Source organism: Aspergillus saccharolyticus (assembly GCF_003184585.1).
Source record: "Aspergillus saccharolyticus JOP 1030-1 unplaced genomic scaffold BP01scaffold_18, whole genome shotgun sequence".
NCBI lineage: Eukaryota > Fungi > Ascomycota > Eurotiomycetes > Eurotiales > Aspergillaceae > Aspergillus > Aspergillus saccharolyticus.
The window spans coordinates 442,059-467,448 of record NW_020290628.1 but is presented as its reverse complement, the minus strand read 5'-3'; the positions used below and the strand labels follow the sequence as shown (position 1 = coordinate 467,448).

General features: G+C 29.8%; 3 protein-coding genes across 3 annotated transcripts; 2 read left to right on the top strand and 1 right to left on the bottom strand.

Moving 5' to 3' along the window:
• Positions 1-448: 448 nt before the first annotated feature.
• Positions 449-3,055, top strand: BP01DRAFT_297916 (putative actin binding protein; the record flags this gene model as incomplete). The annotated part of the gene is made up of 4 exons (XM_025571897.1): positions 449-647; positions 704-891; positions 955-2,841; positions 2,969-3,055. 4 exons carry the CDS (start codon positions 449-451, stop codon positions 3,053-3,055), a joined length of 2,361 nt encoding a protein of 786 aa, XP_025430782.1.
• A 451-nt stretch (positions 3,056-3,506) lies between these two features.
• Positions 3,507-6,751, top strand: BP01DRAFT_423992 (dynamin-related GTPase DNM1). Its single transcript, XM_025579662.1, has 4 exons — positions 3,507-3,615; positions 3,694-3,874; positions 3,962-5,953; positions 6,014-6,751. The coding sequence occupies exons 2-4, from the start codon at positions 3,776-3,778 to the stop codon at positions 6,326-6,328; spliced, it is 2,406 nt and encodes an 801-aa protein (XP_025430781.1). The 5' UTR covers positions 3,507-3,615; positions 3,694-3,775; the 3' UTR covers positions 6,329-6,751.
• On the bottom strand, positions 6,532-8,335 carry BP01DRAFT_357469 (putative UPD-GlcNAc transporter (Mnn2-2)). Its single transcript, XM_025575207.1, has 4 exons — positions 7,908-8,335; positions 7,832-7,857; positions 7,751-7,767; positions 6,532-7,701 (listed from the first exon to the last, which is right to left on the bottom strand). The coding sequence occupies exons 1-4, from the start codon at positions 8,178-8,180 to the stop codon at positions 6,689-6,691; spliced, it is 1,329 nt and encodes a 442-aa protein (XP_025430780.1). The 5' UTR covers positions 8,181-8,335; the 3' UTR covers positions 6,532-6,688.
• Between the last annotated feature and the right edge of the window lie 17,055 nt (positions 8,336-25,390).

Sequence of the window (25,390 nt, the reverse complement as noted above, 5' to 3'; positions counted from 1 at the left end):
ACCCCTCCATCATCCGACTTAGGAATGGTGATCAAATAGTTGATTAACTAGTTACTACCTAATAGATGGTATCATCCTGGTGGCGGGTGGATTCGCACCGCCACATTCGGATCCTATTCAGGAGTAAGGTGTGACGTACTCCGTACAGTCCTAGTTACGTACTTCCTTGCGGCCACAGCACTCTGTACCTAGCTCATGAAACAATCAACAGTCATTCCATCTCTGAGGCACAAATCGTGTTCATCTACCACACTCCTATTTATTGTAAGTCACGCCTGGCTTTGCTAAAGGCCGCTCTTGAATTATGGGACAATCCTTGGCAATCCTACCATCATAGTTCGTCCCAGCTCTTCCACATAACCTACTCTAACATTGCTACTCTAGCCCCTTGTAGTGTGTCGTGCCCGCACCAGAAGTATCAATTCCAATTCATTTTTTGGTCACAAACATGGCTACTCTAAACCTGTCTACCAACGGACCTTCGATAGCTAAGAGCTATCAGACCGTCATTGACTCGTCGCTGCCTGGCTCAGGTTCCCCTACTTACGGGCAATGGGCCATCTTTTCTGTTTCGGCTCCTCTTATAAATGCTTTCCAGCAAGACTCTGGCAGCAAGGAGAGTGTCTTGAAGGTCCAGGATACTGGAGGTCTGCCAACTGGTCCGCACATTGTCTGATGAGTTCTACTAATACCCCCTTTGTAGCCGGTGAGTTGTTGGAATTGATTGAAGAGTTCTCCGAGGGCAAGATACAATTCGCCTTTGTGAAAGTTCTTGATCCGAACTCCAGGCTCCCCAAAAACGTGCTTATTGCTTGGTGTGGAGAGGGCGTACCGGAGCGGACAAAGGGTTATTTTACGAGTCATCTTGCGGCTGTTTCTAAATTTCTGCATGTCAGTGTGGACTGCGCCCAGTCTAACCCATCTGATACTCCGTCCTGACACATATAATCACAGGGCTATCATGTGCAGATAACTGCTCGTTCCGAGCAAGACCTAACCGCGGAGGGCATAGTCCAGAAAGTTGGGGATGCCTCTGGAGCGAAGTATAGTACCGCAGGGTCGAAAAGTTTGCCTACCTCTACCCACAAGCCTCCGGTATCAACAAAGCCTGTATTTACCCCAACACGAACTGGAGGCAGTGTTGCGAACAGCCCAGCGGCTGTCAGTCAACCGACGGCGGCAACAAGGGCTGAGGATGATGGCTGGGGTCCTGATGCACCGCCAGTAACTAGGACAAGCCTCGAAAAGGTTCAGCCAGCTTACAAACCCACGAAGGTGAATATCGAGGAGCTCAAAGCTGGCTTGATGTCTACCCCTAGTTTATCGGGGGGCCGAGACTCTGAAGACCGTGGTGAAGTCATCAAGGGTGGTTATAAGCCTGTCGGTAAAGTTGACATCGCCGCCATAAGAAGGCAAGCACGCGAAGCAGGCAATCTTGCAGATGATCGTCCTGAGCCTGTAAAAGGCGCGTATCAACCAGTTGGCAAGATTGATATCGCTGCAATTCGGGCTAAAGCACAGGGTGGGAACCAGAATCCAGTCGACGCGCAAGGCCCTGTGAAGTCAAACCCAGCCTCAGACATCACCAGGTACTCAAATACGTCGAACATATCTTCTGTCGCGAATCAATACGAACGCCTGACAAGCTTGCCGAAGCCCAAAGTCGCAAAGAACACTGCTCCTAATGCCACATTTGGCACGAAGCCCCCCTTGCCTTCGCAGACGTCTCAACCTATTGCACCATTAGTGGGTAGTGCGAGCCGTACGTTTGCGGATGAAGGGGGGAAGACACCTGCTCAGCTTTGGTCAGAACGTAAGGCTAAGGAACGCGGTCCACTATCCAACACAATTCCATCCAATCTACCCGACATCAAGTCCAGTACACCGCCTCACAATGGTGTTGAGCTACCACAGGGCAACGTCCGGCACCACGTACAGGCCGCTCAGACCGGTGACATACCGCAGACTACCGATCATCCTCTGATTGCACATAGCTCAGCTCATGACTCAGACACTGAGTCTGCACAGCCAAGCACAAATCTCGGTCTTGACGATATAAGTTACGACAAACCTAGTAGTTCTCAAGATGTCAAAGAAAAGTCACCGTCGACCAGCGGTGTCATACCTGTGCCAGGACTTCAGGAGGCTGATTCGGTTACGAAATTTGAAGATAGCCATGAGTACAGGACCTTCGAGTCGCTCCCAACCCCTCCTGAACAGCCCCGGTCTCCGACTCCTCCTACTCCCTTGGCACCAGCGCGTGAGCTTTCACCTATACGCGTGGCTGCTCCTATTGGTAAAGGATTGACGGACGTTCACAGCGAGCAGCAGTCCCCACCCCCTGCACTTCCAACCGAGAGCCTGCAGGAGGCGTTGCCAAAAGAAGAGGATCTGGATGATGATCAACATGATATTGGTCGTGCAACGGCTGAAGCTACCGTTAGTGAAGATGCTCAGCACAAAGCAGTTCAAGCTGTAGTCCTTTATGACTATGAGAAAGCGGAAGACAATGAGATCGAACTTAGAGAAGGCGGTCTTGTGAACAACATCGAAATGGTTGACAAGGACTGGTGGCTAGGATCTAATGCTCAAGGTGACAGAGGTCTTTTCCCCAGCAACTACGTGGAGCTTGTCTCCAGTTCGTCGCAAACCCACAATGTGGCAGATACCCAAGGTCTTCCCGAAGATGAGGAAGTCTCATCCTTGCCAAACGTCGTTTCTGGCCCTCCCACTACCGAACCTGAACCCGCCAGTGAACCTAATGCAATTGCTTTGTACGACTATGAGGCCGCGGAGGACAATGAATTGAGCTTCCCCGAGGGCGCTGAAATTTCACATATTGTAAGTCCTCTACTTGGATCTTAAACCAACGACACACTTTCCAGTGTGCGTCCACAAATGCGCAAAGTTGTTTCTTGAATACCCAGTGAGAGACTTCATGCTGATCCGATGATATTTTTCTTTCTAGGAGTTCCCAGACGACGATTGGTGGTTTGGCCATTACAATGGAAAAACCGGACTATTTCCTGCGAATTATGTGCAGCTAGGAAACTGAAATAGCGCAAACCTTCAGACACGCGCTCTACCTTAGCTTCGATTTGCTTCTGTTCGAGGTGAAGGGATTTCTGTGTGCCTAAGTTTCCACAGCCTTCTACAAGAGCCGATACACAGAAATGATCGAAGCAGTCCTTGTAAACCGTGGTACTATCTTTTAGTCTTGCAACCGATATCACTATTCAGGTACCTCTTCCCTTTTATAGTATATTATGAAAATAGTAGACTTGTGCTCATTGTAAATGTTACTTGATATAGAAAGACCCACCAGTTTTTTAAAATTGTATTTGATCAGCGATCATCGTGAGATTTACTGGATTGGTGTTGTAGCTCAATCGTACACACTTATTCTCTTCTACTGTGTAGATACCAGCCGTGAAGAACATGTTCCAGATCATTGCGCGTATCATCCTGTCAGTGCCAATTGATTAGTCAGTCCACGTGATCGCTCACCCGTACGGAATGTAACTCATTCGCACTTGCCGAAGCATGGATAAATAGTTTCGAGAGCGCCTGTCCGAGGTCATGTATTAGCCCAGCAGATCTGCGCCTCGTTTTAAGGTTTGATACTTCTCTTTCCATCTGAATAACTATTATATTGACAACACATCCTCTAATTATCTTGTATGCGTCCTTCAGGTTTCTGCAGATTTCCTACAGGACTCTTTCCAAAACTTGAGCACCTAAGAGAGCAGTGTTCACTTTGTCATTGCATTAAAGTATGGCAGCTCTCAGCGAGGACTTACTCATCACTGTCAACAAGCTACAAGATCTTGTCTTCAATACCATTGGAAATGACTCACTTGATCTACCCCAGATTGTGAGTCATTATCGCTTGGGTCCAGCTCTATCCCGGGCTTTCAGATACATGTAATCACACTGTAATGGAGCTGACTACTTATTATAGGTTGTCGTCGGTTCTCAATCTTCTGGAAAGTCATCCGTCCTTGAAAACATTGTCGGCAGAGACTTTCTACCGAGGGGAAGTGGTATCGTCACAAGAAGACCGTTGATACTTCAACTCATAAACATTCCTAGTGAACGGCATGATAGGCCTGATGGTGATGAGGTCCATGTACCTCACACTGCTGCAAGCGTTGCTGGACAGAATGAATGGGCAGAGTTTCACCATCTCCCGGGTCGAAAATTCCATGACTTTGCTCTGGTGAAGCAGGAAATTGAAGCCGAGACAGCAAGGATAGCGGGAAGCAACAAAGGCATTAACAGGCAGCCTATAAATCTCAAGATCTTTTCACCCCATGTCCTCAACCTCACGATGGTTGACTTGCCAGGGTTGACCAAAGTGCCTATCGGAGATCAACCGTCCGATATCGAAAAACAAACCCGGGCATTGATCCTGGAATACATAGCGAAGCCCAACAGCATCATTCTGGCAGTATCCCCTGCCAATGTCGACCTCGTGAACTCCGAGGCCTTAAAGCTTGCGCGACAGGTTGATCCCATGGGTCGAAGAACGATCGGTGTTCTCACTAAGCTGGATCTCATGGATCATGGGACCAATGCCATGGACATCCTTTCTGGTCGCGTTTATCCGCTGAAGCTTGGTTTCATCGGCGTCGTTAATCGCTCTCAACAAGACATTCAATCTGGGAAGTCATTATCTGACGCATTGCAGGCCGAGCTGGACTTCTTCAGACACCATCCTGCTTATCGGAACATGGCAAACAGATGCGGCACCCAATTTCTAGCAAAAACATTGAATACGACTCTCATGTCTCACATTCGCGATCGGCTTCCTGATATCAAAGCGCGCCTCAACACTCTCATGGGACAAACACAGCAAGAGCTAGCCAGCTACGGCAACAAACAATTCAGTGGGAAGGAACATCGTGGATCTCTGATATTGCAACTGATGACACGCTTCGCATCGTCATTCATATCCTCGATTGACGGAACGTCTTCGGAGATTTCTACCAAAGAGCTTTGCGGTGGCGCTAGGATATATTATATATTCAATTCTGTTTTCGGCAACTCCCTTGAAACAATAGATCCTACCCACAACTTGACTGTGTCTGATATCAGGACGGCTATCCGAAACTCTACTGGCCCTCGTCCGAGCTTGTTTGTTCCAGAACTTGCTTTCGACCTGCTTGTAAAGCCCCAAATCAAGATGCTAGAAGCTCCTAGTCAGCGATGCGTCGAACTCGTTTACGAAGAGCTCATCAAGATTTGTCATACATGTGGTTCACAAGAGCTTCTTCGCTTTCCACGTCTGCAAGCAAAATTGATTGAAGTGGTCTCTGATCTCCTTCGCGAACGCTTGGGCCCGTGTTCAGGATACGTCGAATCCCTTATTTCGATTCAGCGGGCCTACATCAATACCAACCACCCCAATTTCCTTGGCGCAGCAGCGGCAATGTCGTCCGTCATTCAAAACAAGCAGGAACAAGAAAAGAAAGCAGCACTGGCAGAGGATAGGCGGAAAAGAGAAAAGAGACGGCTAAAGGAACTTGGGGGGTTGAATGGTAACAATGCTGCCTCATTGGATGATGAGGAAGAACCGCAACCTGAACTCAAGCCACAAAATGTTTCCAGCAGAAGCCAGTCCGTGCGGGGTGCGAGAAGCATGTCTCCTCACCTTGGTAAAAGTCAAGATGGCGGCATTGCAGCTACACTGAATGGGGCGCACTCCAACGCCTCTGCGACTTTTGGGACAACGAATACAACCCGAGATTCTTTCTTGAATTACTTCTTCGGAAAAGATGGTGTACATCCTGTGACCTCGCTGCCGCAAGTTTCGAACACGAATAGGCAGCTTGCAAGTCCCCATGAGGCCAGTGGCAGCCATGGCGCACGACGGACAGATCTGCGGTCACCGATCATGCCGCCTGACGATTACGTCGCTCCTGTAGACTCTTTCAATGATGTTGGCATATCTGTGAGTTGGAAACTCTGAATTCTCACTCTGTTAGAGTTTGCGCTAACCAGGTAACTGTAGACAAAAGACGATCCCGACTCTTCCTTGTCTGAACGCGAGATATTGGAAACTGAATTGATCCGCCGATTGATCTCCTCGTATTTCAACATCGTCAGGGAAACAATAGCGGACCAGGTACCTAAGGCCATTATGCATCTGCTTGTCAATCACAGCAAAGACGTCGTGCAAAATAGGCTTGTCAGCGAGCTTTACAAGGAAGATCTTTTTGGGGAGCTTCTTTACGAGGATGATGGGATCAAAGCGGAGAGAGAAAAGTGCGAAAAGCTTTTGGATACGTATAAGGAGGCGGCGAAGATTGTGGGCGAGGTCTTGTAGATCGTTCGATCCGGCATGTTCGGTTGCAGAACTTCTTGGAGCTTGGCAGCCTTGCCTTCTAAGTAACTGCAAGCGTCTTAACCCGCCCTGAGTTAGCTGTTTTCGGGGAGGGAAAGAGAGGCATTGTCAGACGTGTATATTATACTCAAATTATTGTTTCTGTCTATCATCCAGAAAGAGGATTGGTACAAGATCACACCTTTGACTTCTTGTGACTATCATGTTTTATTTCCTCCCTAGATCGTGCTATTGACTTACACTAAATTCCTAGGTTCAGAAGTGAATCTGCATACTGCAAGGGAACAGTAAGTCGGCTAACCAGACCCTGATACAGATATAGCCCACAGTTAACTTCCATGTTTATCTTTTGTCCGAGTGTGTTTTCTTGGCACGTGTCCCCTCATAGCCATAAAAAGCACCTCCCAAAAATACCAAGAGTGCACCAACGAACACACCTGGTGTGAGAGAGTTCCCAAATATGTATATAGACAACAAGAGTGAGACGAGTTTCCGAACGTTCAGCACGATAGTCACAGTTAGCGAAGATGTTTTTGCAGACAAAAGATGTACCCCACGAATGCATAAGTACTGAGTCAATGCATTCACGGCAAGGTAGATTAAGCGTTTGGGCGTTGCTGACAAAATCAATCGCCAAGGTCTGTACTCCAGGTGGAATGATAATAGTTCAGTGATTTTGCTTGCAATCGATGCCAGGCATGGTAGGTTGCAGTATTGCTTCGATGTTTCAGAATCCACAGATATGACCGGTCTGTCTGCCGTATGCGAAGAGAATAATGCTCGCCATTCAGTGGCCACGTGTGGATAAGTTGGGAGGAAAAGAGGTAGTGAGAGTATGTGAGAATAGAAGAGAGCCTCCTTCCAGTGATCCCGGCCGTATGTCTCGTAAAGCCGATCAGCGTAGATGCCCTGGAAGGCAGACAAGACCATCGCAACAGCTAGAATTGCGAAACCGGTGATTGTCGTCGTAGCTGGAATTCCCTCAACATGTACTGATTGACCTTTGAACCTAGCATCCGCCAGTGCGGCGGCAACGACGCCCACGGTGAGCATGAGCACAGAGAGTATTTGACCCGGGGAATACCGCTTAGCATTGAACAAATAACCTATGACCATGGACGCTACAGGCCCTCCAGATCTAAGGATAATATGCAGAGGAACAGATATCTGGTAAGCGAAAGCCCAATTGTTCAGAAGGTTGACGCTAATAAAGAATGCTGTATAGACGAGCCACGATCTCAAAGGAATGGCCCGCGGTCTGAGGTACAAGGAGCGAAGACCGGTGCACGGAGAAATGAAATCCGTGATGGTAATGGCTGCAGTTAGGAGAAATTGGGCGATTGTGATAAGAGGACCTTGCGGATCATCAGCATTGAATCCAATAGCTCGAAATTCGTTCCTTACCGGACTTAGGCTGTTCTCTTGAGAAAGAAAAGGTCAGCACATGATCCTTGTATACAGCTGAGTACAAACTAATCAACTTACTTGATAATGGCCTCTAGCGCAAAGACCTTCGACTCAGAGATCAGTAATAGGACTTTTCGCTTGAAAAGGCACTCACATTAGCACAGCAGCCCCCGAAAATGAGCGAGCAGATCAACATCAAGTTCGACCATCTGTATAATGCTGGAGTGCTCTTCCCACTTCCAGCGCTGCGCGGCTCTCCAAGCTCCGCTTCTCCATACCGCCTGTAGTTTTGATTGAAAATGCGGTTTTGATATTCCTGTTTCCGTAGCTTGAGGGTAGGTACGTCGACATCCGATGCAGACAAAGCTCGGTGGCTGAGACTGGGTGTGATCCGTGGTTGGTCACTGCACTTTTCTCTTGATGACATGTCGTCTACCGCCCACTTGTGCTGGCGGATGGCGAATCTTTACAAAGACTGTGGCAGTATTTTAAATGAAGAAGACAATTGATGGCCGCTACTCAAAGCAGATGAGTCCCTTGTTTGTAGTATTTCTGTGTTGATGTCCTGGCATTGTTCTCAAGGTAATTCGGAATTTATTTGTTTTATTCAGCTGATTTATTATTTGCTTAGTTAATATAATCACAAGCAGGCTGGCCACCCCAGCAAGCTGGCCATCTCTATATTATATAGGAAATAGTAAGCTTTTAACTCTCAATATTGTAAGAGTAAAACTACTTAATAGAATCATAACTTATTGTAACAGCTAGGTCAGCTGGGTAAAAGTAGAATAGAATTTTTATATAAGAAAAAATTGTGGTTGTTGTGGCTTTGCTGGTATTCTGCCGCTGGCTTCCGCCTTCAGACATCCTTTCATCTGCTTGACTTCTTCTTTCATCTACAACATAATCAATAGAGTCAACCTTATAATAAACTATATTATTATAGACTGTTATATATAGTAGTATATCCTATTGTGATAGAAAAATCTGGCTATTAGGAGTAAGATTATTAGGATGATGTATTATAGTGGTTATAGGAGTTGTAAGGTTATTAATAGTAGTTCTATTGTTATGGCTGCTGGCGATGTTGATGGTGTTGAGAAGGATTCTGTACTGTTATTCCGCCTTGGGTGGATCTTAGCTAGTTTTCGCCCGTCCCGGGAATCTTCCCAGGAACAACTTTATAATAATGATATTATAAGAATCTTTCCCTACCACCGACTTTGACAGTTAGTAGCATGTCCCGGGTTCCAGACACTATATGTATTTCTATAGTCCTGCCCGGTAACTTCTGATTACTTTTTATTACTTCTGTCTTTTATTTGTTCGTCCTTTCATCATTACCATCAACTACAGGCACCTCTAGTCAATACACCCCCCTCTCAGTTAGTCGCACTGTGGTTCTACCAGTCGCCTGCTCTTCTACTTTCTCTATCTATCTCCTGTGGGTCACAAGACGTCATCAAGCCCTGCCCTTATTATATAACTGGCTAGCTGAGCTGAGTCTTATATTTACTTTAAGTATCTAGATTAATTCTTATATTTATCTTCTGCTATTAATAATCTTATTTATTTAGAATAGCTTTATTAGTTTAGTTTTTTTAAATATTATAATTTCATTACTTTTATATCTTTAAGTAGTATATATAGTATTATATTATTACTAACTCTTATCTATTCTAAAGAGTATTATTCTTATATTATTAGAGTTAGTATATCAACTCGCCTGTTTCTATATAGAATTACTAAATATAAGATTAAAGAATTATCTTAATAATAATATTCTCTTCTATACTTATTATTTTACTTTTATAATCTATTTATCTATATTAGTAAGAACTCAAGCGTATTTCTAGTTCTAGGATATTAATAGATTAATTCTATATAAGAATATAGCTAATTTTCTTAATTAGATCTTATATCTTCTTACTAATAAGTCTTATATTAGTTAGTATATTAATTTATATTCCTGGTATATACTAATCAACTTTACTAAGTCTGATAGATCTCTTAGGTATGTTTATTCTAGATTAATAATATAATCTTTCTTATTCTAACTATAGATACTAATATATACTTCTGGAGAAGAGTTAGTTATATCTAAATAAGATTATAAAGATTAGTTTTAGTTATAAACTAAGTTATCTTCTTCTTAGATAGTTTAATTATTAGAGTCTACTCCTAAAACTATTCTAGATTTATTTATATAATCTAGATTATTATTAGTAAGATAATAGCTACTACCTCTTTTTCCTCTCTATATATAGTTATCTTTATTATTTCTTAGTTTATCTGGGAATTTTTCTATATATATATCTTCTTTCAGTATCTTTCTATCTCTTAGCCTGTTCGGAAGCCTAAGATTTAGTTAAAGCTAAGAATATAGAAGCTGTTCTTTTAGATAAGTAAATCTAATTAACTAGTATTCTAAAAGTACTAGTACTGATTTTAATAGAGTATTTTATACTAGTTTTCTATTTAATCCTAAACTAGAACCCAAGAATATTAATATTAAAATAAATCCCAGTAATGGTGATAATAGTATAGATAATAGTAGTAATTCTAGTAGAATAGATAGTAGTAGTTATTAAGATTAGATATATCTTATTCTTATAGATTACTTTAAATAAATATAGAAATAATTAAATATCTTAAATACCCAGAATACTACTAGTAATAGAAATAATCCTAGAAATACTAATACTAATCCTAGACTTTTTAGTAGTAATAAGAATAACTAAGGACTAAATAATAGTAATATAAATACTAATAATACTATATATATTAAGAAGCTAAAATCTAAAGAAATAGACTTTTTCTACTCTAATATATCTTTAGATAAAGCTATAAAACAAGTTAGTAGAAATATATTCTATAAGAATTTATATATATTTATTAATTATATCAAAGATATTATTTAATACTACAGAGAAGCTATAGTTAAATTAAATCTTTAGATCTATATATATAGGACTATATTATAATAGTAAATAACTAGTCTTACTAATTATAAAAAATACTTAATAGTAGAAGTTTCTCTTAAAATAGACTAATTAAAAGAAATAATTAAGTAATTTAAACTATCCCTATATATAGTAATAAATAAGTTAAATAGTCTATACTATAGACTAACTAATATCTGTACTGACTAATATATAGGATAGTTTACCCAGAAAGTAATTTATTATATATAAGGCGCCTGCTTGAACAACCTGTTTAACTAATTAGTATATATCTGGGACTGTATTAATCTATACTTATAAATATAGCTGTCTTATCTAACTAAAACTACTATAATTAGTAAATTCCTCAAGACTCTTAATTAATAATAGTATAATTAGAAGAATCTAGTTTATATTACTAATAATAACTAAAGACACAGTAATACCTTCACTAGACCTAAGAACAATTCCTATAAGGATAAAAATAGTAAATATAGTACTAACCCAGCTAGTTGGTAGTTCAACCCAAGCCAAGCCAATCAACAGAGGAATTTCTATCCATACCAGTAATCACAACGCCAGTAGCAAGCCCCAAACAACTAGTATAGCGGAAATCAATAGCAACCATACTAGAATAACCAAGAATATCAAGACTAAGATGATTAGTAGTAATACAGCTAGATATTCTTAAATATACTGATGAATAGTAATAGTAGTTATTAGTTATAGAATTAGTATCTATAGTAACAAAATAATACCTAGAATAATAATTTTAATAGTAATAAGAATAGTAATACTACTAGTAAATAGAATAATTAGTAGACTAATCAAGAATAAGATCAAAAAAATAATAGTAATAAGAATTATAAGATATATATTACTATAACTAATCTAACCTTACTATTTAATACTAGTAGATAGTATTCTTAGAGATACTTATATACTATACTAGTTAATCCTAGATACAGCTATATACTCTATAAGTAATCCTCTCTATAGTTTACTACTCCTCTATTCTTTGACTATAATTATTAGTCCTAGCCTAAATATCCTTTTTTCTTTAATCTATATTATTTTAGATCTACTAATACTTAGTATATTGACTAGTCTAATCCAGATTATATTAAAGACTATAATAAGTCTATAAAAGAACTATATAATATATCTAGTAAAGATAATATATATATAATAGTTATTAAGAATAACTTTATTAAAAAAGTAGATTAAAAAGAAGAAGAAGTACTAGTAAAAATAAAAGATTCTTTTATAAAAATTAGATTTAATAAAAAGTATAAAGATAATCTTATTCTATATAATAACTATAATACTCTCTTTATATTAAAAAATCGACTTTATAAGTATTTTAGTATCTATAAGAATAAATCTATTCCTATTATACTAATTAAGTATAAACCTAATTTATCTATAATTAAATCAGACTATTATAGTAAAGATATCTATCTAAATAATAAATTACTATAGATATAATACTTAGTAATAGTAAAAATTAGTCTTAACTATACTAATTTATATATATCTGTATATCTCAATACTGGGTATTTATCTATAATTATTAATATAGACTTAGTAAGGAATATATCTAATACTAGTATTAAGATTACTAATCCTCTTCTTAATATCTTTAGTATTAAATCTTTCTATAAGTCAAATATCTTTATTATATTTAAGATATATTTCTCTTATAATAAGAATATAGATATATCTATTCCTAAGTATACTATAATTATAGTAAAAGTATATCTAGTAGATAGTCTTTACCTAAATCTTCTTATTAGGACTAATATACTTAGTAGAGAAGATATTATTATAGATTATAAAAGATAGATAATATATATTTAATTCTACTAAGATTTTACTTTCTCCATCTTTATCTATATAAAGCTGAATAGAATAAGAACTCTAGTATATTCAACTTATATAATAGTTATCCCTCCGTATACGAAGATATATATTCTAGTTAAAGTAAAAGTATAGCTTATAAATATTAATTATATCTTTAAGTCTAGAAATACTAGAGTATTCTTAAATTATTATCTTATTAATACTAACTTCTTATTTATTAAGGTAGCTAACTATATATTAGTACCTATAAAAGTCAGTTATTATACTTAACTTAATATATTAAGAAATAATAAATATGTCACAGCTTTTCCTATTATACATAATATTTCTAAACTTTCCTAGACTAAATCTTCTATATCCACTTCTGGTAATATTGCCCCTGGTGATACTACCCCCATCTATAATAAAATAGAGTTGGTTTTTCTAAAGAAAGGTGTTTACTAAGTGGTTTCCTGTATTCTAAATATATTAATAGAATATCTCTACTATAAGTTAATACTAGTAACAGTAAGATAGTAAAGATAGCTAATAGTATAATAATTTATAAGTATCCCAGCTATAAATATAAGATATAGAAGTTTAAGAGATTAGTTAAATTATTTAATATTTAGATAAATCCTAATAAACTTAATATAGGAATTATATATATCTCTAAAGAGTAATAGCTATAAGTTCTACTTAAGAAAGAATAGTAAGAGTATATTTAAATCTAGTATCTATAGATTTATTATATTTCTTAGTATAATCAAGAGGTGATTAATACTATATTTAATCTATTATATAAGATAGGAAAGATATCTTATACTAAGAACTATACCCCTATGTCCTACCTAGTATTTATAGTATAGAAAACAGTTAATAGTATACCAAAGGGTGTGCTATTATAAATTAATAAGAAGTAAACTATGAGACTGAATCTAATATATATTCTATTTCTATACAGGATAAAATTCTTTAAATAGTAGCTGGCTACTATTATATTACTATTATTAATACTATATAATTCTTTTATTAATAGCTGATATACCTCTTATACAGGAACTGTCTTACTATAGTTATTTATTACAGTCAGAAGGTTTTCTATATAGTAATCATAGAATTCATAAATTCTATACTATATATATAAAGATAGATAGATCTAAGTCTAGCTAAGTTCTAAGTATTTATTTATATCTATATTAATAATATTATTACATTATCTAGATTCTTTTAGAATTATATTTATTATCTGTAACTTCTCTTTAGTAGACTTAAGAAGATAAATATTAAGCTAAAATTAACTAAGACTTTTATTAATTTCCTATCTATAGTACTTCTAGAATAGAAGATTAATATATTAGGACTTACTACTCCTAAAGAAAAGCTAGAAGCTATTTATTCTCTTTAATTTCTATAGATATTATTAGAACTTAAGTAATACCTTAGTTTAACTGGTTAATTAAGATACTATATTAACTACTATATATAGAAAGCTGTGCTACTTTAAAATTAGAAAACTACTATACTTAAAATATACTTCTCTAGTTAGTTAATTAGATATTCTTAATTAAGATAAGAATATATATCTAAGATAGTTATATCTAATATAACTAAGAAAGAGTATTAGATATATAATATACTTTAGACTAAATTCTCTAATTCTAAGACTCTTATATATTTTGATTCTAAGATACAGTTATTTATTAATCTTAATACTTTAAGAAATAGTTATAGTATTATAGTATATTATATCTATAATAATAAGATTAAATTAACTAAGAATAGAAAGATAGAATAGTTAAACTTCTTAAAAGATCTATCTAAAAATAATTCTATAGATATTAATTTATCAAAGCCGCCCGCGTATATTAAAGTTAGACTAGTACTTTTCCTAAGCAGGATCCTTACCCCTACTAAGAGAAACTATTAGTCTATAGAACTTAAGGTTTCCTGTCTTATTTAGGGGCTGCAAAAACTCTGTTATTTAATATAAGTATTAATTAAGCTGCCTATTATCTACATAGACTATATAAGTACAGTTGGAATTAGTAAGTAAACCTCTTTTAATATAGTAGTAGTAGAATACTTAAATCTTTATCTTATCTATATAAGCTAGTATATTCAGTAGTTTAATATTTTAGTATATTACTATTCTAAGAATACTAATACTATTATTAATATACTTTCTCAGCTTCTCTATAAAGAACTTTTATATATACTAAATAAATATAATCTTAAAGATATCTCTATTAATACTTTTACTATCTTCTCTATATTTACTATCGAAATTGATAATAATTTTAAGAAAAAGATTATTAAGGGATATTCTACTAATTCCTATATCTTAGAAATTATTAATATTCTATATTCTAATTCTAATACCCGTCTTTCTTACTTTATATATAATAGTATTCTTTATATAAATAAATATATTACTTATCCTAAATTAGAGACTATTTCTAATATTAAGGACAATAGTACTTATTCTATTATAGAAGAGCCATAGATCTATATTCCCTATATGATTATACCAGAAATTTTCTATATTATCTATAACAAGCATAACTATATTAGTATTAAGTATTATCTTTCTAAACTCAGTAGTCTTATTATATATAAAGATAGGAAGCTTCTATAAGATTATATTCTATATTATCTAGCTTATAGGTAAAATAATTTATAGAAATACTAACTATATAAAGTCCTCTAACTAATTCTAGTATTAGTATCTTTTTATACTATTAAAATTATTTTATTATAGATCTACTGAAAAGTATCTAGAAATATAATTAGTTACTTATACTTATTAATAAATTTATAAAGTAAGTTAGACTAATCCCAGGTAATTCTAAATAGAAGACAGATTAATAGGGGCTAGTTGTTATTAAATATATATAAATAATAGACTAGGGTATTTCTTATTTCTTTATTTCTAATTAGAATATATAATTTATCTTTAGATTCTAAAAAGAACTTTTTACTAAAATAAAGATAAAGTAGTTTTATTTAACTACAGCTTATCCTTAGATAGATAACTAGTTAGAAAGGATAATACAGACTATAGAAGTTATACTATAATATAGTATTACTTAGACTAGATAAAATAGTAGTATTTAGTCTATACTTCTATTGTTAATTATATTAATAATTAATTCATCTATTAGTTTCATAACAGGCGAATCCCTATACTAACTGATGTTTAGTATACCTATTCACTAACCATAGTATTTAGTGAAGTCCATCCTTAGGAAAATTAAGTGTTCTGTCTATATTAATCCTCCTATCCCTATTCCTACCAAACCTCCTGTTGTTGATTCTTATCCCCGTGTTAAAGTAGTTATCCCAAAGTATAGAAATATCTATACTACTGATGCTTATAATATTAAGATCTAAGACTTTTTCTACAGATTTAATACTAAGAAGACACTTAAGTTTATATTAATATATATAAAATAATATTATAATACTAAGTATAAGCTAATAAAGTTTAAGATAGATAATTAAGTATATCTATACTTATATTATAGTTATACTATACTATCTATTTATACTAAAGATATTAAATAGAAGCTGGCTTAATAATATATTAGATCTTTTTATATCTAGGAATTTATCAGATATTGTATATACTAATTAGAACTATTAGTGTTATAGGCTATCTATCCAATAGTATTAATTTTCTAGTTAGAACCTGCTCTATCTAGTAAAGATCTCTTTGGGCGAGAGCTATCTAAACCTCCCGCTGTTATTAATAAGAGGTTCTCTAGTAAAACTGATTACTGTAAAGTTGAAGTAATTATTAATAAGTATCTTATCTATAAAGATCAGTATTAAAAGCCCATCCTGGAGTATCTAATCCACTAGTCTGAATATAGATCTAAAGATAATCAGTGGATGCACACGTCAGACATTACTACTAATAAAAAGATTAATAAATATAAAAGATATTAGTATTAATAATAAATATATCTTAATATCTCTATTTATATATATCTGCGACAAGGACGTTGTCATGAAAAACTAGTATATATTATGACTGCTGGCGATGTTAACAGTGTTAAGAAGGATTCTATACTATTATTCTATCTTAGGCGGATCTTAGCTAGTTTTCGCCCGTCCCGGGAATCTTCCCAGGAACAACTTCATGATAATGACATTATAAGGATCTTTCCCTACCACCGACTTTGACATCTATATCTTCCTAATATTTATAAAGTACTAATTTCTTTATAGAAGACTACTAATCTCTTAAGAATTAGTCTATTTTATAGATATAGACTATCTTTATTATTATTAGATAAATCTATAGTATTTAGTAGTTATTTTTTATCTAGTTAATAGATCTTTTATTCTAATAAATAGATTCTATTATATTCTAATTTTTTTTAACTAAGAAAAATAATATTATATTAAAATAGTAAAAAATTAGAGACAGTTAATAAATAAATTAATATAAAATTATTATTAAATATTATCTCTATTATTAAAGAGATTTAATGACTTAAGAATTATATTTATTAATTAAAATAAACTAATAATCTATAATAAAGAATAAATCATTTTTAAGAAAATATTTCTTTAGTAAAATCTTATTAAGATACTATTAATTATTCTCTAAAATAGATAGAAATAAAAGAAAAATTAAATTTACTAATATTTTTTATTTTATATTAAACTTTAATCTTTAGGAGTATTAGAAACTGTAATTGATATGCTGGGCCCGAAGCCCTTTTTCTAGACACTGAGGTGTCAAGACATTATGATTATATAAAGTTGTTATTCTATTATTCTCCAGCTATATGAGATCTTAAATATAGAATAATAGAATAAGAAAGAAAGAATTATGATAAGATAGAGAAAGAAAAAATATTAATATAATTAAAAGTCTATATCTAATAAGTAGTCTTATTATTTTACAATATTCTTATTATAATCTACTATATAAGTTTAATAGAATAATATAAGTTATTATTATTATTACTATTATTATTATTATAGTTATAGTCTTTAGTAAAGATGTTCTTATAATAAGTATCTTTAATAAAGTTACTCTTAGAAATAAAATAGAAGCTAGTAGTATTTCTATTATTATCTAGTATAGTTATATTCTTATACTACTAGAGAAGTAAAATAACTATATACTATTTTAAAGATATATTTATATTCTTCTACTATTTATCTATAATATTCTTAAGAATATTTTTAAGAAAATTAATAAGAAGTATAAATTCTATAAGTATAGCTTAGTAGCTTAAAATAATTCTATTTATCTAGTTAAGTATAATAATAGTTACTATAGGATTTAAAATAAGAGTATAATAGTTCTCTATAGAGATAGTATTTTATTATTTTTTATTCTTCCTATCAGCTTAAGTACTAGATTAATAATATATATATTAAATTAGTTCTAATTGATATAATAGTAAAGATAATTATAGTTATAGTTAGATTAAAGTCTAAGTACTAGAATAATATACTATTTAGATATAAATTTATTTAAGAATTTAAAGTTATTAACTTTATCTTAGATAATAATATCTAGATTCTAATATCTAATATTCTTTTAAAGTATTATTATATCTATCTTCTATATAAATCTAGAATATTTATTAAAACTAGAGACTAAGAGTACTAATATCTTTTTCTTTATTATATAAACTATACTACTAGTCAGTTTTAATAAATCAAGTCTAATACTAGTCTTCTATATAGATAAGAGTATCTATTAAATAGAAGAGTAGATCTATTATCTGATTTTAGTAGACTAAGTCTAATTTCTATCTTTAATATAAATAAATTAGATAGTATCTCTAGAGTAGAAGTATAAAGTATTCTGCGCGTCTCAAGACCCCTAATCATATTAATCCTATACTATCTCTTTCCCATCTTTCTGATTTATTATTATAAGTTACTAGATTCTACTCTACTAATATTTACTACTCTACTTCATCCAATATTTACTATAATCTTAGTATTATCAACTATTTATTCTTTAGCTTATCTATCAATATCTTCTATCATTCATGTGGACTATATCCTGAATATTATCTAAATTAGTATATTAAATTATCAGATACTATAATAGCTATATTTACTTCTTTTAGGACTATATAGATAGTACTATTCTACTCTAAGTATATTATATAATATCTATTATATCTATATTATCTTTCTTGAAGAATTTTCTATACTCTTCTTCTTAGAATCTTAATAAATTAATTTTATATAAAGATATTTATATCTTTCTCAAATATATAGAATATCTTACTATCTCTAAACTATTAATTACTTAAATTTAAGATAATTAGTTCTAGTAGTTATTTAAAGATTTTATTAAAGTATTATATTTTTTAGATTATATATACTTAAGAGTCTTAACTAATATCTTAGTATTATTAATATTATCTATTTCTAAATTAATCTCTTTATGAGTTTAAACTTCTAAAATACTATCTAAGAAATTAATTATACTGGTAGATATCAATCTTAAGATATCTAAGTATTAGACTATTAAAATACTAATACTAGAATATCTTAGACTTTAAGATATATTATTTTTGGTTTATTTCTATTTACTAAGTAACTAGAAAGAATAGTAGTACTACTACTATTATCTCTATTATTTCTAGGAACTTAGAATTCTTATCTTATTCTAGAGCTAAGTAATAATCTATTTCTTAACTATTCTAAAGTTCTTACTTCTAACTTTAAGACTAGATCTTAATCTCTAAAATATTTCTTATTACTATATTATAAATATTATTTTACTAAAAGAATAGTTAGTAGTAGCTTATCTAAAGTTAATCTATCTAGAATTGGTTTATCTAGAGCCAGTCTATCAAGTATAGAAGACATTCTATCTAGAGATATTCCACCAGATCCACTAGTAAGAAAACAGTAAATACTGGAAAGAATAGACAACTATATAAAAATATTCAAGACTTATCTTAATCAAGTCAATCAAGTAAATTAAGTAGCTTAAGTAAATAGTTATCAAAATACTTCTATCTAATCTATAATTAACTAGAGCAAGAGAATCTTCTATATTAAAGATATAAAGTCTAAGAATATTAACTTCTTTTGTTCTAATATAAAGAATAACAAAAGTATAAAATAGATAGAATATATTATATTCTACAAGAATATAAATATCTTTCTAAATTATATATATAATATAGTTAAATACTAAGATAAAGTAGTAGTTAAATCTACTTATAAATCTATTTCTATAGAACTATCTTAAATTAGTTTATATCTAGTTTTACTAAGCTAAAGAAGAGTATAATTACTAATATATTTCTAGAAATAGAGTAGATAAAAGTTTTAAGGAAAAATATTTTTATTCTAATATATCTATAGTACTAATTTATCTTGATTGAATAGGGTATAATTTTGATAGGATTAATACTAAGCTAATTAACTAATTTATATAAGATATAATCTATCTAGCTTATATTATAAAAATAGATAATCTCTATAATTAACTTCTATATTTATAAAATCAGATTAATTTCTGTCTATAGATTAAATTGACTAAACTAAATAAACTACTATTGATATATTTCTATATATACTTGATAATTAGTAGTAAGAATAGAAAGATCTAGTAAAAGTAACTAATTAATATAATAGTTACTTCTATTAAGATAGTAATATACCTCTATATAATAATTAAGAACTCTATAATTAAGAATTCTATAATTTCTAAGAATATAATAATAGATTCTTTAAGAGATCTAATATCTACTAGTCTAACTATTAAAATAATTATGAGAATAATTATTGTCTTGACTAGAGTTATACTAACAACTACTGAGGGATATTTATATTAGAGTTCTTCATAATAGATGAGATAATAGAAATATGACTGATATTTATATAATTAAGATAGTTAGTAGTAATACAGCTCATAACTATATAGCTTATAGTAAGATTAGCAGAGTCTATAGAGCTAATAAACATATAATAGCAGTATGAATTATTAATCTTGGAATTATTAGAATTAAAATATATGTTACTTTAGAGATAATAACTAAGAATAAAATATTTATAATTATAATTATATTAATTATAACTATTATAATTAAAGTAATAACTATTATACTAGATAGTATAGTACTTATATAGCTGTGACTAATCTAAGAGTACTAAAAGAACTAAATTAAGACTAAAATAAGTAGTATAAATATTAAAAAGTTGAAAAATATAAGAATCAATATATAAATTTCTGTAATTATTTCTATTATAAGTATAATATCTATAATTAATTTAATAATTACTTCTATAATAATAGCTATAAAAATAAAGAGTATGATATCTATTTTACTTATAATAAATATATTAACAAGAATATTAAATTTAAAGATAGTAGTACTTCTGAATTATTATTTATATCTTTCTCTATTTCTTATTATAACTATAATATATCTTTTAAATTAAATAACAAACTTTAAAGATATATTAATATCTATAATATATTTCTAATACTAATTAGATTAGTTAAGTTATACATTAATCTAAGTAAAGATAATAGAATTATTATATTGTAAGGGCTAAACCAACCCTTCCAACCTTTGTGAGTAGTCACAAAGGGAAATCTATATAGCCGGCCTTAGGCACCAGTCATGTGATAGCTAAGTGAGCAGGCCGCGACCTCCTATTTAAGGGGTAGATGACTTATAGAACAGATAAATTAGTAATAATATCTTAAGATAATTAACTAATATCTTTAGTCTTATAAGATTATTTATTTATTATATTATTTTATTATCTTAGCTCTTATAATCTTATTATTTAATATTCTATAAAGTAGTCTAGTAAATAATAACTAGATATAGTATATAAAGCTAAACTAGAAGTAATTTCTCTAAACTACTTATAGATAAACTATATATTAATTATAAAAGATAAATCTTCTATAATTAAAAAAAAGTATAAATTCTAATCTAAAAACTCTATAAATATTTATATTTGTTGAAATAAATTATAGAATTATAAGAATAACTAGAGACTAGTAGTATAAAGAAGTACTTATAGAGAATTTTAAATAACTCTAATTCTAGTACTATAGAGATAAAGAGAATTAATATATATATCAATCTATTTATAGATAAGGATTAGTATAGTATCTATAATTATACTATCTACTATATATTTATTATATATTAGAAATTAACTATTAAGACTAATAACTAGAATAAGAACTAGAAGATATATATTATAGTAGTCTATCTAGATTATATTTTAAATAGTCTATAGAGAAATAAAGTAGCTAAGCTATACTATCAAAAAGAATAATTAGATTTCTATAAAATTTCTAGAAATCCAACTAGAAGATTCTATAAATTATAAATAAAAGACTTAATTAAAAATTCTTTAAATAGAATCTTATAAAGAGAAACTAGAGTTTATTTATCTATAAAAAATAAAAAGAAATAAAAATAAAGTTAAATTATAAAATACTAGATCTTAATATACTATAATTATATCTATTCTTTAATTTATTTTAATCTATAATATAGAAAAAGATCTATAAATAGTCTATATTCTCTATAATAGAATAGAATTTTATTATACTTATTATATAATTATATCTAATACTAAACTAGTAGTATGAATAATAGAAAAACTACTTAATAAAAGAGTCTAAAAAGAATAAGTTATACTATAAAAATTAAAGATTAATACTTCTATTAGAATAAGTTTATAGATTAGATTATAATATTAATTCTATTATAAAGAGATTCTTAGAATCTAAATTAAATAATTAATTCTTATAAGAATTTAATAAGCTATTAAGATTATATATCTATTTTAATTATAGAAAAAATAACTATATTATAAAGTATTATATATTATAAAAGCTAGTTATAAGATAATTAACTAGCTAAGTTATAATATTAACTCTAGAAAAGATAAGATTTATAATATATTCTAATTTATAATAAAGAAAAAAACTAATAATATATAGAAGTAAAGAATATCTTCTATAAGAAGAAGTAGTAGTAGATAATAATATAGAGACTAATCTAGTATCTATACTACTAGTAAAATAAGTAGAATAATTAATAGTATCTATAAAAATACTTATAGATAATATTAGTAATAAAAAATATAATTAAAAGAAATTATAGTCTTTATTATCAAATTAAAAGATATATAAAATAAATATAAAGATAAATAAATCTTATTATTATAATATTAAAGATAAAAGAGATTATTCTTAGAATATTTTAATTAAGATAATAGAAATTATATACTATATTTTATAAATATAAGCTATATTTTTATAATAATAATATACTATAAATACTATAAGTTATAATAGTAGAGATTATATAATAGAATATAGATAAAATAAATCTTTATCTAGTCATAATATAGAAGATGTATAGTAGAATAATAAATTAAATAATACTAGATTAGTATTATAAATTTAAAAGAGTTTTTAGAGAGGAAAAAGTTATAATATTATTAGAATATTAACTAGAAGTAGATTTAAAAATTAATCTCTATAAGAACTTCTAATTAAAGCTAGAATAGATATATAAAATATTATCTATAGAGAGAAAGATTCTATAAAATTATCTATAAAAATACTTATAAAAGAATAAATTTAAGATTCTAAGTTATTAATAGATATACTAGTTTTATTTATAAAAAAGAAAAATAGAAGTCTATAAGTATATATAGATTATTATAAATTAAATAAGTAGATAGTAAAGAATATCTATCTATTATTATAAATTAATAAATATATTAATTAACTTATAGAAGTTCTTTAATTTATATAGTTAGATCTCTATAAAATCTATTATAAGATTAGAATTATAAAATAGTATAAGTGGAAAATAGTATTTTATATAAAGTATAGACTATTTAAATATCTAATTATACTATTTAGACTAATTAATATATCTATAAAATTTTAAAGTTTTATAAACTTCTTATTTAAAATATCTTAATAATTTTATAATTATTTATCTAGATAATATTATAGTTTATTTATAGAATCTAGAAATATATGAAATATAGATTTATAAGATGGTATATATTCTATAAGAAATAGAACTATATATAAAATTAAAATAAGTATTTCTTTATAGTAATAGAAATTAACTTTTTAGAATTCTTAACTAACAGAATATTTATATAGAATTAGAATATATTATAATAATTTATAATTAATCTAAATTATAGAATATAAAGAATATACTAAAGTTTATTAAATTTATAAATTAATATAAATAGTTTATTAGAGAATACTTATAAATTATAGTACTAATAACTAATCTAATAAAAATACTATATAAGAAAAAAAAATTAAATATAATTTTCTATTCTTAAAAATTTATAAGAGCTTTTAGAAGTTAAAAAAAGTATTTATAAAAAATATAATAATAGTATATTTTAGAAAACAAAAATTCTTATAAATTAAAACTAATATATTAGTCTTTATAAATAGTAGAATATTATTATAAAAGAATTAAGAGAACTAGTAGAAACTAGTAGTATTCTACTTATAGAAGATAATATCTATTAAATAGAAATATAATATTTATAATTAAGAACTTATTATAATTATAGAATTATTTAAGAAATAATAATATTAGCTATAGAATATAGAATATCTAATAAGAATAATTATAAACTATATAAGTCTCTAATATTTTATAATAAATAAGAAATTATTATAAAGATAGATATAATAGATCTAATATCTTATAGTATTTAAGTTTTTTCTTAAGTATAGATTAGAAATATAAAACTCTATAAATATATTATTATCAAGATCTAACTATAATAAGTAGACTATAAAGAAAGACTATAAGAAACTTAGAAAAATATTTCTATAATAATTAAATAATCTTCTAGAATTAGAGAAAGAAGTAGTTATTTATATAAGAATTAGAGTACTACTAGTATAAGATACTAGAAAGAATCTAAAATAATTAAAATTCTATATAAGAGTAGTAAAAGTAATAATAGAAGAAAGTATATATTATAAGAATCTATTAACTAATCTACTATAGAAATACTAAGACTATTATAAATAAATAATCTTATAAAGAAGATCTTCTAGATAAAATAAAAAAATTATAAAAATAGATAATCTAAAGTAAAAGAATATTTATAAAAGAAGAATTATTTATAATAAAATATAAAATAAAATCTACTCTACTTTATAGAAAAATTATATATTCTAGAGAATTATATATTAAAGTTAAGAATTCTTATAAAGTTATTATAAGGGCTAAGAAGGTGAAATAGTATGATGAACAAATAGCCCTTGCAAGGCCGAAGGTGCTAGTTGATTGCCTTAAGGTATTATTGCTAATCTGCCTAATCCATAAGTCACCTGCCCCCTAAATAGGAGGTTATGATTTACTTACTTAGCTATTATATAACTAATATCTAAGATCTACTATATAAATTTCTCTTTATAACTACTTATAAAGATTAAAAGAGTTAATTTAGTTTTTATAACTATTCTTTTTCTCTTATAGAAGAGTATTACTTCTTATAATAGTACTATTAAAATCTTCTCTCTATAAATACTACTTATAGAAAACTAGAGTAGTAGAAAAGATAGCTTTACTTCTTCTTATCTTTATAAGTAGTATATTATACTATCTATTCTTCTAGTATATAGTCTATTATCTACTAGTCTACTTCTTTTATAATATTCTAGGCTTATCTTTTCTCTATAATTAAGATAAGTCTTTTCTAGTAAATAGTATTAAATCTCTTTTAATTTATCTATTTAGATTATCTGATCTACTTTAAAGTTAAGACTAGTAGAGCTAACTTTATAAAATAAGAGTCTTCTATTATATAAGAAGACTCTTTCTTC

Coding starts and splice junctions, on each gene's coding strand:
- BP01DRAFT_423992 (XM_025579662.1), top strand. CDS start 3,776: ATGGCAGCTCTCAGCGAGGACTTACTCATCACTGTCAACAAGCTACAA. Junction 3,875..3,961: donor CACTTGATCTACCCCAGATT/GTGAGTCATTAT, acceptor TACTTATTATAG/GTTGTCGTCGGTTCTCAATC. Junction 5,954..6,013: donor TCAATGATGTTGGCATATCT/GTGAGTTGGAAA, acceptor AGGTAACTGTAG/ACAAAAGACGATCCCGACTC.
- BP01DRAFT_357469 (XM_025575207.1), bottom strand. CDS start 8,180: ATGTCATCAAGAGAAAAGTGCAGTGACCAACCACGGATCACACCCAGT. Junction 7,858..7,907: donor TCGGGGGCTGCTGTGCTAAT/GTGAGTGCCTTT, acceptor TCTGAGTCGAAG/GTCTTTGCGCTAGAGGCCAT.